Raw genomic sequence first — 16,249 nt, 5'->3', positions numbered from 1 at the left:
AGTCTGACACTGTAAAGTGCCAGTGGGAGTCAGACAATTAGGACGGAAGTATGGGCCGCAGAAGAGGCCGGCGTGAGTCAGACAGTAGCCTTTGGTGAAGAGAAATTGACAAGAGAAGGTGGAATCGAGTGGGAAGAATCGGATTGGTGAGAAAAGTGTGTGTGGAAGATGTAATAATGAGAAGAATGGAGGTCAGAGTTCACACGAGGAAGCAGCATCCCAGTCCCCAGGGTCAGAGAAGCTGCAGATGTGTGTGTAAAGGAAAGAAGGAGTTAATGTGTGCTTCAGAAAGGCTTCAGTGTAATTAGCACTTCAGTTTTCTGACTGATTAAACCTGTTTACAGAGAGGCAGAGAGAAAGAGGACAGATAGACTGAGGAATTCAAGGACACAGACGAGAGGTAGTCTGATGTGCTTAAAGGCAACAAAAGGACATGTTTTCTCAGCTTTAAAGTGCCAGTGTGTCAGATTTAGGGTTATGACTTCAGAGTATTTACACATGCAGATGCCAATCATCATAGTTTTAGATAAGAATGAAGCATTCTTCAGGAGAGCAGGTCTTTAGAGGCACTGACTGGTGATTTTTAACTTAGAAGACCACGCCTCTTATAGCCGAGGGCAGGTCGCCTCTGAGCTGTGTTTTCTGGCGACGCTGCTTTTCTGCTTCACCCTAAGCAGGACTTCTGGTCCCACCGGGAGCAGCTCCAAGCACTGCCTGCCCAGATCATTTCTATACAGTATTCTGTGCTGGACTTCAGCCACTGCAAATGTTTGAAATATGCTGTGGAGGCAGAGGAGGAATGCTCTGCCATCAGGTTTCGCGCTCATCTTATCAGAGCACTGCACAGACAGTACAACAGAGTATACTAATTCTGACAGATGTGTGTGTGTGTGTGTGTCCTACACAAAAGATAAGGAAATAAAAGTCTGCTCATACCAAGCAGGAGCCTAACAGTTGTTAATATTGACCTATTAGGACACCACGCATTTGCTTTTCTAATTATAGCACCTTGTATGTGCATAAACTGTCTACCAATATGCTAACTGCTACTTGCTAGCCTTGTCTGCTGTGTTGCCTCTTCTGCTGTTCCCAGATCTGTTTGGTTCAACCAAACCTTTCCCTTTTGAAAAAGGACCATTCAGTTGGTTGCAATGTGTCTCTTGACCACTAGAGGCCCCCATATTTTAGACACTGGTCCTTTAAGTAATGACTGTGAAAATCTGCTCGACTCTTCTCACCTGGTGCCTGGAGCCTCCTCCTGATGACCAGATTCACCTGGCCATTACGCGCCGCCCCGTGCATCAAGTCGATGACGTATCTATGTGGCTTCCCCACCACTGGGATCCCGTCGACAAACAGGAGCTCATCACCAGGCCGCAACCGCCCGTCCAGATCTGCAGGACTCTTCTCGATGATTGCCCCGATGAGGATCTGTTTTCAAATACAGACTGTTAGCTTGGGTTCGTCGAGGTTCAGATGTTGGGCCACAGTGTCAGATGCAGTGGGTGTTAAGGTGGTTGTTAATCTGATAGCTCAACAACACTTAAAGACTTTTGTGTTACTACAGAAAAAAACACCAAAGCAGCCAGAGCCAGCACTCTCTCAGGGGTCAGAGATCAGGGGTTAGGTGTACACAGTGTGTGTGTGTGTGTAGTGGGTTAGAGAGGAGAAAATGACAGGGTTCCATGCCCATCGCCATACGAGCCTTCTCACGTGTCTCCGGACTCACAGGCTGCCCGGCCTCATCACCGCCCAGCACCCGGAAACCAAAGCCAGACTTCTGCCTGCGCAGGTGGACCTCAATGTCCTGGTACTCCGCTGCTGAAATGAAATCAACAATTTAAAGTCCTGCAATGTATGTAGACTAAGAACAGTTAGGACGTGTTTACCTGAAGAGTCCACAGGAAAAACAGTCCTTGGCTGGCCGGGTTCTAGATAGGAAAAAAAACACTCCATAAACAACACACAGACATCCACAAACACACACATAGGTGGACAGCACACCAGCAAGCACAGATGCTCCCATTAAGGCTAGAAGAAGGCAGAAAGGGCCTGCCTCAGCATTATGTCACTGCAAAACTTCAGCATCATCCATAAAAGTCAGGAAGTGCTTACAGCATGTAATATAGCCATCTCTTTATTTACAGTGTGAGCACTGATCTGCAATCAAGGGGCTTCACACTTAACACCAACATCTGCACAGCAGTCAAATAACCTCCACCACAGACAAGTGGCTGCGAATGAAAAACTGATTTCAATTGTTAAGAGTTTTAATCATGGCGAACACTCTGCTGGGACTCGACAGGAATGATGAGGAAGAGAAAAATCAGACGAGCAGGAGAGCGACGCAGCCGTTAACACAGAGACCTGGTACAAAGATGTGGCCGTTTCTCTGGTACATACAGGAGAACATTTTAAACCACAAAGCATTCAAAAGCAACACATTGAAGCTGTATCTCTTCTACATGACCTGTAACAAACTATAATTAAGACTTGACCATGTGTGCACTTGCCAAAGATCATGACCTTGAGGTAAACATGTGCCAAATTCAAAACAAATTTACTGTGAGATATTGCTCAGAAGATACCTGATGCACTTGACCTGTGAGCTACAGATTCTCGTCTGAGTCAAAGCGAACATTTGTACCAAATTTAAAGAACTTCCATCAAGAGAGTGATTTCACAAGAATGGAACAGATGGACAACTCTGTCACAGCTAAACCGCACCATGCAGTTAGCCTAGCCGTGCAGACTTACAGGTGTAATCATGGCACCCAATGTTAATGTTCTTTACAGGATTGTGAGATAATAATGCATCCGAGTTTATCTTTATCACTTTATCTCACACAGTCGGGGTGACAAACAGTCTGGAGTTGCAAAGGTCGCACAATCCTTCACCTTTACACACGGAGAGCAGCAAACCAACACGAGAGACAGTGAACGCACCATTATCCAGACAAAGAGAGACACTTTCTGACACATCACGTGCCGTACACGAGACAAAACAGCAATCAGGCTAACAAAGATCGCCTCCAACCCACTCCATGCACAGCCTCCATGGTCCTGCCTTAAATGGGTCTAGTGGTAAAAGCAGCCCACCAAGACCTCAATAATATTTGGACACCAGGAGAACATGGAGGACATGGACAACAGCCTTCTTTATCTTGAAGAAGAGGTAGCTGTCTGAGGGTGTAAATCGAACTGATGTTGGACAGCAGTGGACTCGTGGTCAGAATCTCCTGTGAGAGATCAGTGTGGTTGGGCCCTGTGACTGTGAGACCCTTTTCCAGGTTGTCCACAGGCAGAAAACAGAGAACATCGTCCGCAGACTGTACTAATTTGGAGACTCATTGTTTGATCTCTGGCGGACTCACGTCTTCACTGTCCCTCCATCTTTACAAAACCACGTCCACAATCACTCCTCAGAGTGAATCTGACGTAAAAATAAACATGACAATTACAGGATGTTCATGTATTTCTCCATATTTATCATCCACACTGAGGTATTTAGTCTAGACATTTATTATAATTTGGTTTTTGGAAGCTGTGAGGGATCCAAATTTGACACATGCTACTTAGCTGCACTATTTTGGGCCAATAAAAAAAGACTGATGCAAATTTAGTCAATGTTAAGAAACATGAGTACATTTAGACCATAAAATTGGGAAATGACACATTATTATATCGTTTCAGGCACTAAAGGAGAGCGCTGTGTGGTGACATGGGTTTCTGGATGACACATACAATAATACAAAATAAAAAAAACACAGTTTCTATTGTAGAACATCACATGGGGCCTTAGTGTGATGATACACCCTGATGATATCATAACAGGAAAATGAGATTTTTTTCAACAAGTTAAAGATAAGAAGGATGAGCTGCTGTGTGGAGTGTTGGTGGATATATTTCACTCTACAGTGTGAGCTCACAGTGTGTGAGGATGGAAAGAGTCTGTGTGTTTTGACTTGTGTGGAGGGAAGATCAATTGAGATAATATGAGTAATTAGTAGCTGCAAACACTAATGGGGGAATATGGTGTCTGCAAAGCTTCTAATGGCTGTTCAAAGCTGAGGCATTCATGCGGAGACTTCAGCTCAGTTTGATAGAAAGAGGTCAGATCGTTTCAGCAAGCTCTTTTCATGCTTGCTGAGTGATGAAGCTTTCACCACCTTTCCGGTGTGTTTTCACCGGCTCTGGTACTTACGCCTACTCTCATAGATAGCCCTGGACTTCTCATAAAGGTCAAAGGGATCTGGTTTAGCCAGGGCCAAGGCCTCGGAGGCTGAGTCTGGGACCGAGGCCCTGTGAAGATGGTGTGTTGGGTAGGGGGCGCCGTGAGGGATAACGGGAGCTGACAGGCTGGTCTGAGCTGGGCTGCTCTGGCCCTGCTGGGACTCCCACTGCTCCAGAACCTGCAAAGCACAGCGGCATGAGGGGGGTCAGTGTTTCAGGTCCAGGTTTTCCACTCCTGACGTTCAACTTTAGTACAGTAACACCAAAACGCAGTTTGTTTGAATGACTGTTTGCTAATTCCCACCACAATCAGTGTGACGATCAATAAAATTGTTCATTATAGATCTAGTTAGACTTTGTATTGTAGCACAGCATAATCACAAACCTGGAAAATATATGTTAAATCTATTTTTATGTCCTAATCTTCCTTCTGCCCTGTCTCAGTGTGCAACATTAGCCTATATTTATCTATAGTTTAGCTGCAGAACAACTAGCAAGCCAGCAAAAAACATCCAACTACTTATGACCTTAGCAAACATACTGTTTACTAAAATGTTTTGCTGCCAAGATTATGAAGTGTCCAACAAGAGATCCTAGCTACAACTAGCTGGCGAAGCTAAACCTGTGCCTCTTGTGATAAGATAAAATAGTGATGCTAAATTAGCATATTTTTCAACCATGTTTAGTATTTTTGCCTTTGGCATTGACTATATAACAACATAATTCTGTTCTTTGTTAGGAAAAAAAGACGCCATCTTGGAAACAGAATCTGCACAGTAGAGGTGAAGCTGCTTCACCTACGTCAGCAGCTTGGCTCCTCCTACTATGATGTTGCTTCCTCCTCTTTTAGTCAACAATAACTAATTAAATTTGAATTTATTTGAGGACTACTTTTAGTTTGTAGTTCATGTACCATCTTCTAGCCTGGGGGGAGGCGGGGTTTATGGGATACACAGCAGCCAGCCACAAATGGCTGATTTTGGGGGTGGGGCTTAGCAAACTGTCAGTTCAAACAAGAAGTCAAACAGTTAGTCAGGTTAGTAGTTTTTTGCCACTGATCACAAAACATGAAGAGGGGAAATAAGATAAATAAGATACAGAAAGGCTGACTGCATTAACTATGAAAATATGGTCAGAGCATAGGCTAACTCTATATGTAAGGGTGACTGTCATCCAAAACCAGATTTGGAAATGTGCCGTTGACTGTTTGGGCTGATGGCGTCAGTTTTGACAACACCAGTCAGTCAGAGTGTCGGCCTTGATGTGTCAGATAAGCCGGGCCGCTTGAGTCATGGCATGACACTAAGCAGATAGCCAAGATGACATGTTGACGTGTCAGAAAGTGCGAGAGAGACAGATCCTGCAGGGAACAACAGGATTTCTGAAACTGAGACAGTGAGACTGGCTGCATATGCCGCACTTTAATGTGGAGAAACACAGGGCATGTGGTTCAAGATGTACTGAGAATAAATATCGGTTTTATGAGAGCTCTGAGCAGGAATGAAAAGTCACTCTTTGTGGTTTCAGTGGCGTCTGCTAGTGATGTGAGGCATGTCTGCATGGGGCCAGGCTGCTGAGACTGGGGACCTTGTTAAGGCTTGCAGTCTGCTGCATCCTGCTCTTTCTTTGACTCTGTCTCTTTTTGTCTTTGATTAAGACCTCCGAAGGAGGCACGTGCCGGTGATGATCTCGTTGGTCACTCTCTGGAGCTCTTTGGAGCTGCAGGCTGAGACCGCTGGACTGCAGGTCCATGTGACAATGGAAGGGGCTCCCTGTTCTACTTTATTAGTCCAATTCCTCCATATTTAACTCTCTTCCTGTAACAAATGTAAGCCAATAAAACTGAGTCTGACCTCAGAGTGTGTGGCAGGGGGCGGAGCACAAAACCAACGCTGCCCCTTTGTTGTGTTCAAAGTTTAGATCTCGTAGAGAGAAGGAGGAGAGCGGTGCTATCAGGGAGACAATGTGAAAGCGGGTCTCCTCAGCTGACCTCTGGAAATGGGGACAACACGCGGTGGGGTCAGGGGCCGGTCAGAGCAGCGCCAGGTGGACGTCCAGGCATGAAATGGATTACACACACAGTCGCACAAAGACAAACAAAGAAAGATGGGCGGAAAACACACTCGTCTGCAGGCTTGTGAGAGTGTGATGGATACACACAGAGACAAAGCGAATCTCATCTAAGAGGATGTTTGGTGGATGGAGTTGTTGGAGTGGCCTCAGGACAGCAGAGGGGTGAGCTGAAGCCAAGTTTGCAGAGAATGAAGAACTCCACATAACTGATGAATGGAGCAAATGGAGCTTTTAAAGAAATCTAACAGAAAGAGGCAGATGTTATGAAATGAAGATAAAAGAGGGGCGAAATGTATCTGCCAAAGCAGTCTGATCACAGATGGATAGCAGCACTATGGCCGCAGCGTAATAGCATAATACATGAATTACCCTGATGGCACTGAGTCAGGCCATGAATCAAGTCTGACGTGCAGGATCAAAGTGTGGTGACGTTATGAGAGGGCTATTTTGGCATCTCTTAACAATAAGGGTGGGCTGAATTCAGTCTATACAGTACAGTGAATATCAGCGGAGTTAGTACGAAGCAGGAGAGGAAGAAAAGTCGTCTCTACTGGTGATTAAAAAGCAGAAAATGGGGAAATCTACTGTATATTTTTGAGACTTGTTACCTGCTTAGGGGTCTTCCAGGGTGAATAGTGACCTGTAATGATGAGAGAACAAAAAATCATTTAAAAATGGAAAAACTGATGATGAAATGTGAGGTTTATTTATAAAAGGAAACATGTGAATAACATATAAAACAACAAAAGTAACAATGAGACATGACAATGGTGGAAAGGACGAAGAGAAGCACAAAGCAGAAGATAGGAAATAAATGTTTGTAATGCCTTTAAACCTACACCATTATGAGAGCACAGCAGAGGCAGAACACCGAGATATTGTCACCTCTTTAGTACTCCTGAGGGAAATACCTCAATGTTTAGCTGCTAAATTGACTCTGAGCAAAGTACAAAGACTGAAGTCTGCCAGAAACACTGCTGGAAAAGTTGTAGCCCACAAACCAAAACAAGCTAAAAGACATTACAAGTCTGAACTCATAAACACAAAAATAAATCTCCTCATAATCTAACAGAATATTGTGCCAGTGACTTCAAGGCACGAAATCTGGAAGCACCAAAAACTGCAGTTCCTCCCGTGGCCAGGTAGGGGCTGTGTCCTTCTCACCTCCTTGCCCACATGTGGATTAATCAGGAGTGAAGAGGAGTCCAAAAAACTGCTGAAATGTTGATGGCTGGAGCCTTTCTCCATTGATTTGCATGGTGCTGGAGTTATGTTTGATGTGTGTAAATATGACTTATATGTATATGCAATTATATTTTACATGGTTAGTACAATGTTTTATGGCTTTTATTGTTGGGTGCATGCAAAAGCCCCCCAAAAAGGGGGCTGTGGAGTTGTAAGAGTTAAGACTTACAGAAAGTCCATGTTAAATACAGATTAGTTTAGCAGCGATGTCAGTTAAAGGGAGGGGTGCATTTGTTTGGATATTGAGTTCAAACATCATCAGTCTTTGTTGGAATTATTCCACCTTTAACAGAAAAAAAATCCAGCTGCTGCCTCTCAAAGCCGAGTATGCTTTTCAATCAGATCCTTCAGGGAGGACCGAGAAGTCAGAACACACACAGAGGATTGTGGGTGCTTTATCAGTAACAATAACAACACGATACTCTGAACAAAGGACCAGTGGAGTTCTTCAATCTGTCTTTCAGCTGGACTTGACTTCAGACTTGGTCTTCACCAACATGGTGATATAAGAATAGCCGTCCATCTACCTTCAAACATCTGCAATGATTAGTCTGATTCTTTGTGATCTGTCAGGGCCCCTTCACTATAAAGTGGTTTCACTTTGTAATACAATGCAGTGAGGAAGAAGAGCATACCCCCTCCTCTGACTTGTCTTGCTTTGACCTTTAATGTAGTCTTCCACACATTTCTGCTGTTTACAAGCACAAATCTGCCTCAGAAGAAAACAGCCAATAAAAAGCACAACACCACCAGCAGCAGCAGCTGTGCTTTCACACACACGCAGTAACAAAGCACTATTTCTTAAGTCAGATTCAGAGGAGCATGTACAAAGAAAGGTGCACGCTCCATCTTCCTGATTCAATTTCTCTCCTTCTTGTCTTTCAAGTGCTGCCACGGTCTCCCCTCTGGGAGGCTGTGAGCATATGCAAATGGAGGGATCAAATTATGGGGTGACTGCTCAAATTATGCGCCAACCATCCCCGTCTCGGCCTGGCGGGACTCCAATCACACTGTAAAAACATTCAGCCGCCAGTGGAATGGTGACAACATGGAAATAAACAAGAGATGCACAGAGAAATATACAGCAGCTTCACGGTGAACAAAACAGGTACAACAGCGTGTCTGAGGGAATTTTAAATGAAGAAATATTGAAAGGTACAATAACTGAGAAGATTGTGCTTTTCTTTTCCATGAAGGTCAATCAATGAAAAGCCTTTGTTTAAATGTGTGAAGGACGCTGAGAGCATAAAGAGGCAGAGAACCTGAGCCAAGCTGCACAGAGTGAGGTCACAGGCGTGGGTGCCACAGCGTCCCATGGCTACAGGTGGAGAAAGGTGAGCGGCAAAACCAAAGAAAAGAAGCTGTCTGTGCTGCTGAAAGCTTTTAGCTCAACCGCTAATCGGGTCTGTCAGCTCGGCTGTGGGGAGCTCCGTGAACCCTGCGGTGTTCGACTTTAACTAAACCATGTCCTGACCTACAGTGAGTGTTTCAGGCTTTTAGGATGCACGCAAGACACTTTACATGCCAGCACTGGAAATGTCTAAGAGATGCTGGAAATGTCTGAGAGAGCCTTCACAAAGAGCAGAAAATTACAGCATATCAGGGATGCTAAAAGCCACTGGTGTCAGAATGGGGTTCTCATGTCGAACACTAAGCCTCAAAACAAACTAAAAGTTACACAAGGAGGCAAAATGTAAGTCAATGGTAAGACAGAATTTTTTTAGTGCTTTCAATGTATGTACAGTATGACAACTGTAGTTCTTCAAATGGCCACTGGAGGTAAACGTGCGTCAATCTCCCATTGAACTCCATGTTATAAGGTTTTTTTGCCTCCATTACAACGTAACAATTTAATGCTAAATCCATTGGGGTTACCATGGCAACGGAGGACACAGAGACCTGACCCATCACCACTGGGTCTTCTTGGGAACAGCAGCTCTACCTTGACCCTTCTTCGATTCAGAAAGGCTGGAGTCCATTCATTGTAATTCCTCAAATGGCCACTTGAAGGTGGTACTAAAAGTGAGTCAATCCCCCATAGACCTCCATGTTAAAATGTCCAACTCTATAGCAGAAATAATCATGTGTTTACAGCCTTAGTCATGACAATTGTAAAGGGTGTACCTCGGTACACTGGAAGAACTACATCATCCAGCTGGGCTGGAGCAGCTGAAGATCCCCCAGGAGGAGCTGGAGGATGCTGCTAGAGATGTTTGTATCTGGATGTATCTGCTCCTACTGTACCTGATAGACTGTTAGGTGATGGATGAATGAATGGATGGATGGAGGAGGGGTTGAGTGCAGACCTGGAGCAGCACAAAGTGGCACAAACACACAAAACTGTTCCAACATGAGCAAAAACAGACAACTCAGATCAGCTCTAAAGTGTTTTCTCCCATTTTACACCTGCTGAAAGTCAATGATATCTATGATTTAGTCTGAAAATCTGAATAAATCACCTGAACATCTACATGATACATACAGGAGGATGAAAAAATGTGCAGATACAAAGTTGAGGTCAACACCAGCTTTCTGTACACGTCACATAGGAGGTGGAAGCAGAAAACTGATTCTATCCACTTCTTTTCAAATGGCCGCTACATCTTCACCAGATGTTCCCAAAAAAATCAGCCTCATTGAAGCTGTGTGCACAACCAATTTTTTGTATGGTACACGGTTAAGTATGCGTGATATTAAAGCAGAAACAGCACAATATATTTAACTACACTCTGCTCGCTAATCACTCCATTCCATTAACAACCCAAAGAGGAGCGTTTGATTTGTTCAAGAGGCAACCGAGGTTACTATTCCTCCCTCCCACACACACACAGGGAGGAGGTGGCAGTGAAGCTAAATACCATCAGCTTTCTATCTCAGCATCTTGCCCTCAACATGGCCGCCTTCCCAGGGTTGATAGGACCGGGTATCGATCCCTGGCAGGCACCTCCTCAGTTCTGGAACAATGTAAGTGTGAACATGGCCGACAGTCTGTGGTCTACTGGCAGAGAGCCGACCTCATCACTCTCATGCTCCCTCTCTCTCTCCTCCCCTTCACTTTCTCTCTTTTGTTTCCAACGATTCCGTCTCACAGCCAATGAATCACTGTCTCGTTACACACTGATTCCCTGTGAGGCTGAAGGGGAGCTCAGTGAATCAAACCCTCCTTTTCTTCTTCACCTGAGTTCCAAAGCAGCCTCTGGTCACATAAGGTGAAAGGTCAGAGCAGGCAGTAATATAGAAGGTATAAATTACTCATGATAGTACTAGAAAGGTGGAGTTCATGTAGGTGTTATGCGTGGATGTGTGTGAACAAGATGTGGAGTGTGTGACTAGTGGTTGTGTAGGCATGCAAGCACAACGTGTGCATCTGTGTGTGTGTGTGTGTGTGAATGTCCACAGCTAATTACAACCCTGCATCTCTGCTGCTGTCGCAACGAGGCCACAGACTGCTAATGGTCTAGATAGCTGCTAATAAGGCTGCCACACACACACGCACACAAGAGTGGGACTCAAATTTAAGGGGTGACTAAATATGATAACTTTATGATGAGCCTGGGCATTTTCAAGGTGTTGAGGCCTAATTGACTAGAAGGTTAGCCCATAAAGGGCTTAATTTCTGTGAATTTCAGTGAAGTGTTCAGCCTTGGAAAATGAAACTGAGACTATAGACTTTTGCCGTGCTACCTGTCTTTCTTTTAAAAAACAAGAAGTTTGTGAGGTCCTGTCTGCTCTGATTGTTGAACATCCTGAGCTGCTCAATAAATGACAAAAAAGCCCCAAAAAGCCATATCATATAAAAACACATGTACTTAACACTGCCACTCATATTGGGAATTCTAGACCAAAACTAGATGAGAAAATCAAGCTACCGCTAGCAGTCTGTTAGCTTAGCTTAGCTTAGCTAGATGAGAGGAAACAGGTGGTTTGACGTAATGAAAAAAGTTCCTGCTGCTCCCTCTCATGCCTGTAACTGTTGATCGCTCTTGCCTGGTCTGAGCCAGTGTTCCTGGACAGTTGAAAGCCTGGTCAGACACACTGTTGTGTGTGTGTGTTGGTCTCATGATTTTTATGAGAATCCAGGCGCTTCCTGAGGAAGCACTCCTCTGGTTCCAGACACTGAAACACAAAATCATCTGGTTTTCTGCTGCGAGCAACAGTGTCAAAAAAAAAGACACGGGCAACGATGCAGATACATAATGCAAACACGAAAACAACAAGAGCCCCTGAGGAGAAAAAACAGAGTCTGTAGACGGCCTGTCAAAGGTGTTCTTCTGCTATACCGAGGAGAAGAAGTGTCTGTGCTGTAAGGTGGCACTTTTCTTTATGACCGTCCCTTCGTGGTGATTATAATTATGTCTCACAGTGATTGGGCCAATAATTTACTGATGTTGAAATTTTGCTGCTGCACTCTTCAGCTCTCTGCTGTGTCCATGACAACACAAAGCCAAGCACGGCGAGCCTCCCTGTAAAAACACGTCGCATGCTGATGTTGGTTCTTTCTCCACTCCATGTTGAGTCACTTTCTTTGTACAGCTTGAAGAACTGAAGCTCAAACAGGATGAGATGCAGCCATAATTATTGATGAAGCTCTAAACCTTGCCAGTAATTTGTAAAGCAGGACATTAGCGAGTGTGTTGTCATGGTAACGGGTCCATAAAACAGCCATAATGATGATGCTCGGTTGTAGGAGTTTTATGAACTATGTGGGAGTTAAAAAACATGGGTACAGATGTTCTGTTACATTTAAATAAAAAAAAAATGTCTGCCGCCATCTTTGTGTACGGTCACCATTGCTATAGGCAAGGAGGTGTGAAAATGTGAGGACGCAAATGGAAAACAACTGTTTTTGTATTTTGAGGGAGATGAGCTTCACCTGTCAGCATAACATGAGCTATGAGTTTGTTCCTGAACTGGGAAATATTTGGAGAATGTAGCAGAGACTAAAGCGTCACACATATCAGCTGCCTCTATCTGCTGAGTAACACAGGCCCTTAGCAGCAGAAACAGCCAGTTCAATTAGCTTTTAGTGGCCGGAGTCCAGCGGCTCAAAGGAGGAGCGGGCCAAATGGTGCTGTGTTAAGAGCTACAACATCATTCCAGCAGCACGGTGACAGCTTTATGGTGATGGGTAATAGCTCGGCTAAATGTTTGGTGCTTGACTTATTTGTGGAAGTCAGGTAAGAAAAAAATTCACTTATTATATCAATTCACCAAGAACAATGAAAAACACATGCAGTAACAAGCAGCCGGAAAACTACAGTACCACAAATGACCGCTAGAGGCTCCAAAAACACATCAATTCCTACAGACCTGTTTGTTAAGAGATCTGCTTGTGCAAAATTGGACAAAGGTGGCTCTCTGCCATCCAATCGGACAGACGTAGGTATTGTCAAGGTTTCAGCAACTGCAAATGTCTGTTTAAAATGAGAAATGACGGCAGGAGACTGGCTTACATCCTCCACCCTGCCATCAGCCATATAACATGATACGACATATACATCACACTTTCACAGACCCCAGTGTGTTGTCGTGTACAGGTGAGAGCTTTGTGCCACTTCCTGCTTTTTGCACCACTGACAGCCTCAGGTCAGCTGCAGGGTTCTTCACTGAAGTGTCGCCCCATTCTCCAGAACATCTACCTCCTGCAGCTGCCTTTATATAAACTCTGTTCTTACTCCAGAACTGCAGACACTTTCTGCCTTTGTCCAGGGCTTTTAGCGGCTACCGCTCTGTTCACACAACTCCAGCATCCTAAATTCTGTGAATAGATGTTTGCTTGTTGTGCTCGTTTTCATCTGAACAAACTCACTTTGGATCAGTATAAAAAAAGAGAAGGTGCAACATGATCTGACCTCTTCAGTTCAAGCCATTACCAGGGTCCCACAAAGGCTTTTTGAAGCTGGAACCACTACTGTAATTCTAATTGTTTGTTCACAGTAAAAAAACACCCCCATTCCTATTGTGTGTGTGTGAAAGGTAACAGTCAATAGCTGTATATATCTCCTTGTTTACAAAGAGAAAATACATAGAATTTACTTGCAAAATGTTCTTTCCCAGGAGATTCTTGCTCAAAGTCTGACAGTGTTTTCTTCATTAGATCATGTCAGTCCTCTCAGGGGACTGAACGTTGTTCACTTTTACTCATTTGGATGCAGTTGTGACACCATAGGAGCCGGTAGGATTGACATTTCTCTCCACCTGTAGCACTCACACAGCTGATGGGGGGGGGCAGCAGATGTGACATCTAGATTTGGACTAATGAGATAAAATATAGCATGTAAACAAGGCCAACAGGCTGCGCTATATAGATGCCTTCTAAGCTGTGCAGCGGGTGAAAAGCCCGGACAGATGGCGGGGCCACTTTGCTGCTTTTTTCCAGATTCCTCTGCTCCCCCTTCCTGTCATCTGCTAGCTCCTCTGTTCGCTAACAGAGACACGGGTGGCCTAATAAAGAAATAAATGGCAATAAATCTATTCAGAGTATGCCGCTGACCTTTGTGAGTGATTCTCAGTGGCGTCTGTGGCACCCGAGCGCTGGCATTATGATTGGTATGCGACATTACACGACACAAAGGGGCCAAACACTGAACTACAAATTGGTTGCACACAAAAGCAACAGCAGTATCGGATGTTCCAAACCAGCTGGCTTAGAGCGCTGCGACCAGATCGGGCGGTAAAGTTCAGCGCCGAGAGGATGCAGAGGTAAATCTGACACAGGTAAACAGAGGAGTCAACACAGGAACAGACCCGCTCTGCTCGGCCGACGCCGCCTCAACATTTAATTAAAATCTCCAAACGGCTTCAGCTGAGTCATCCACAATCAAACAGGAAGGCAGTTCGTGGCAGGCTCGTGCTCACTCATTTGACTCGTATGGACATTCAGAGGAGCCCCCTCTGAGGGTTTTTTGGTTTTGCACATAACACATGATGCAGACGCACTGAGAGAGCAGAAAACAGTCAGCTACCTGTTGATTCTGTAAATAACAGCCCTGTGTGCAGAGTGCAGTGCATAATTATGATTGTAGAGGGCCTCACATTCTGAAAAACACAGGGTGGAAAGCACTCCAAAGCCATTTACCAGCATTTCAAGGAAAAACAGTGCTACTTTGACATGCTTTTACCTGGGTAGACATGGCAGTACATATAAGACTGACATACAGTTTCCTGCAGTGCTAAAAGTACACGCTTCAACCAGACCGCTCTGAAGTTTGTCTCAGTGAGTAAAGTGAGTAAACAGGAATCAGAAAGAGGACCAGAGAGGAGCTGTGCACTGGTCAGCCATTCCTGTGCACCACATGAGATGAACAGACAGACAGACAGACAGAAATACTGCTTGAAAACAAAGCAGAACCAGGCTCTTCCTCACCATCCCTACCTGCAGCTGCTGCCGGTCTTACCTGTTCCACCTCTCTGAATCACCAGGCAGGTCTCGGCTCCGACAGCGCACTCCTTCAGCAGCTCCACCACCTGTGTGTGACCGAATCCCTGCACAGGCTGCTTGTTAATCTCCACGATCAGGTCACCCTCGCACAGCCCGGGGCAGCCCTGAGGTTCCAGGACCTGTTTAACGCGCTGGCCGGTGGCGCTGTCTGCGATCGTGAAGCCAAAGCCGTCCATGCCCTTCACCATGGTGAGGGTAAGCAGCTCTCCCTGGGTGGCGCCGGATGACGCCATAGAAATGCTGTCCGGAGGTGTGGTGCCGGTGGTGGGAGGAAGCGAGCCATCTAAGTGGGTGTCTCCAGGGTGGGCAGTGAGCAGCTGCTGCTGTGCGTTGACCGGGTCCTGACCGGGGTCTGTGACAAAGCGTGCCGTACGAAGATAGTCCAGGTAGTTGTCGTAGCCCGTCCTGCCATTCACCATGATGGGCCGCTGATCCATGATGCCCAGCGGAGAGATGATGGTGGTGGTGGTGGTGGTGTTGTTGTTGGCGTTGGCAGCATCCTCGGGGTCGTAGGGCAAAGGGTAGCCACGGCACAACACCAGGGTCACGCTTTGTCCAATGGGCACCGACTGGAAGAGCTTGACCACATCAGCGTGGGTGGTGCCCAGGACGCACACGTCGTTGATGTAGACGATGACATCCCCTGAACAGAGAAGGACACATAATGATGAAGGGTAATGGCTGGAACATCAGGAATAATGGCTACAGACAGGAAGCCATTAACCTCCAGCTAAGGTACCCACACTCAGACTTATACTGTCATTCATAATGCTTTAATGGTACATAAAATTACAATTAATCAGATCATCGCCAACTAGTAAAGGTAACACACTTTACATTTGTAATGGCATCCCTCTGCTTCCCATAAGAAAGGCCTATAGCAAGGAGAGGTGTCCTCTCTCCACCTTAGGCTGTCCATGAACCAACATGAAAGGGCACAGACAGCTAATATCCCTGCCTTAGGTTTCCCTATACATACATTAAAGAGGAACTGAAGGGACAGTGACATCACTGGTTTGGTGGTCTTGTTTGTGTGTACAGATTGTCCACTGCCATGCTTTGTTGGCTAGCAGTTCTGAAAGGAGTGAACCCTCCTGTTAGCAGTAATGCGAGTGTGTGTAGCTAGTATCTACTATACAATATACTATGTGACTCAATCAACTGTTAACATTTAGCAGCGGCCACCCCTGCCTTATATGTATAGGAAAGCCTAAGATAGAAGAAGGGGTACATCTGAGGTGTGTTTATGTGGAAAGG

General features: G+C 45.2%; 1 protein-coding gene across 13 annotated transcripts in view; it reads right to left on the bottom strand.

Moving 5' to 3' along the window:
* Positions 1-16,249, bottom strand: part of magi2a (membrane associated guanylate kinase, WW and PDZ domain containing 2a) — a 201,057-nt gene that overhangs the window by 13,929 nt on the left and 170,879 nt on the right. For 10 of the 13 annotated variants that reach the window (XM_028430646.1, XM_028430583.1, XM_028430602.1 and 7 more), the window contains 6 exons: positions 14,949-15,635; positions 6,915-6,946; positions 4,205-4,412; positions 1,890-1,931; positions 1,730-1,821; positions 1,239-1,431 (listed from right to left, as the gene is read on the bottom strand). In XM_028430646.1, the coding sequence (XP_028286447.1) occupies positions 1,239-1,431; positions 1,730-1,821; positions 1,890-1,931; positions 4,205-4,412; positions 6,915-6,946; positions 14,949-15,635 (1,254 nt within the window). The remainder of the gene's footprint in view (positions 1-1,238; positions 1,432-1,729; positions 1,822-1,889; positions 1,932-4,204; positions 4,413-6,914; positions 6,947-14,948; positions 15,636-16,249) is intronic. The other 3 variants (XM_028430592.1, XM_028430611.1, XM_028430620.1) reach the window with 3 other exon arrangements.

The sequence above is a fragment of the Parambassis ranga genome, chromosome 2 (genome assembly GCF_900634625.1).
Source record: "Parambassis ranga chromosome 2, fParRan2.1, whole genome shotgun sequence".
In the NCBI taxonomy this organism is placed as follows: domain Eukaryota; kingdom Metazoa; phylum Chordata; class Actinopteri; family Ambassidae; genus Parambassis; species Parambassis ranga.
Note: the sequence above shows the minus strand (reverse complement) of the source record. Positions and strands in the feature narration are given on the sequence as shown.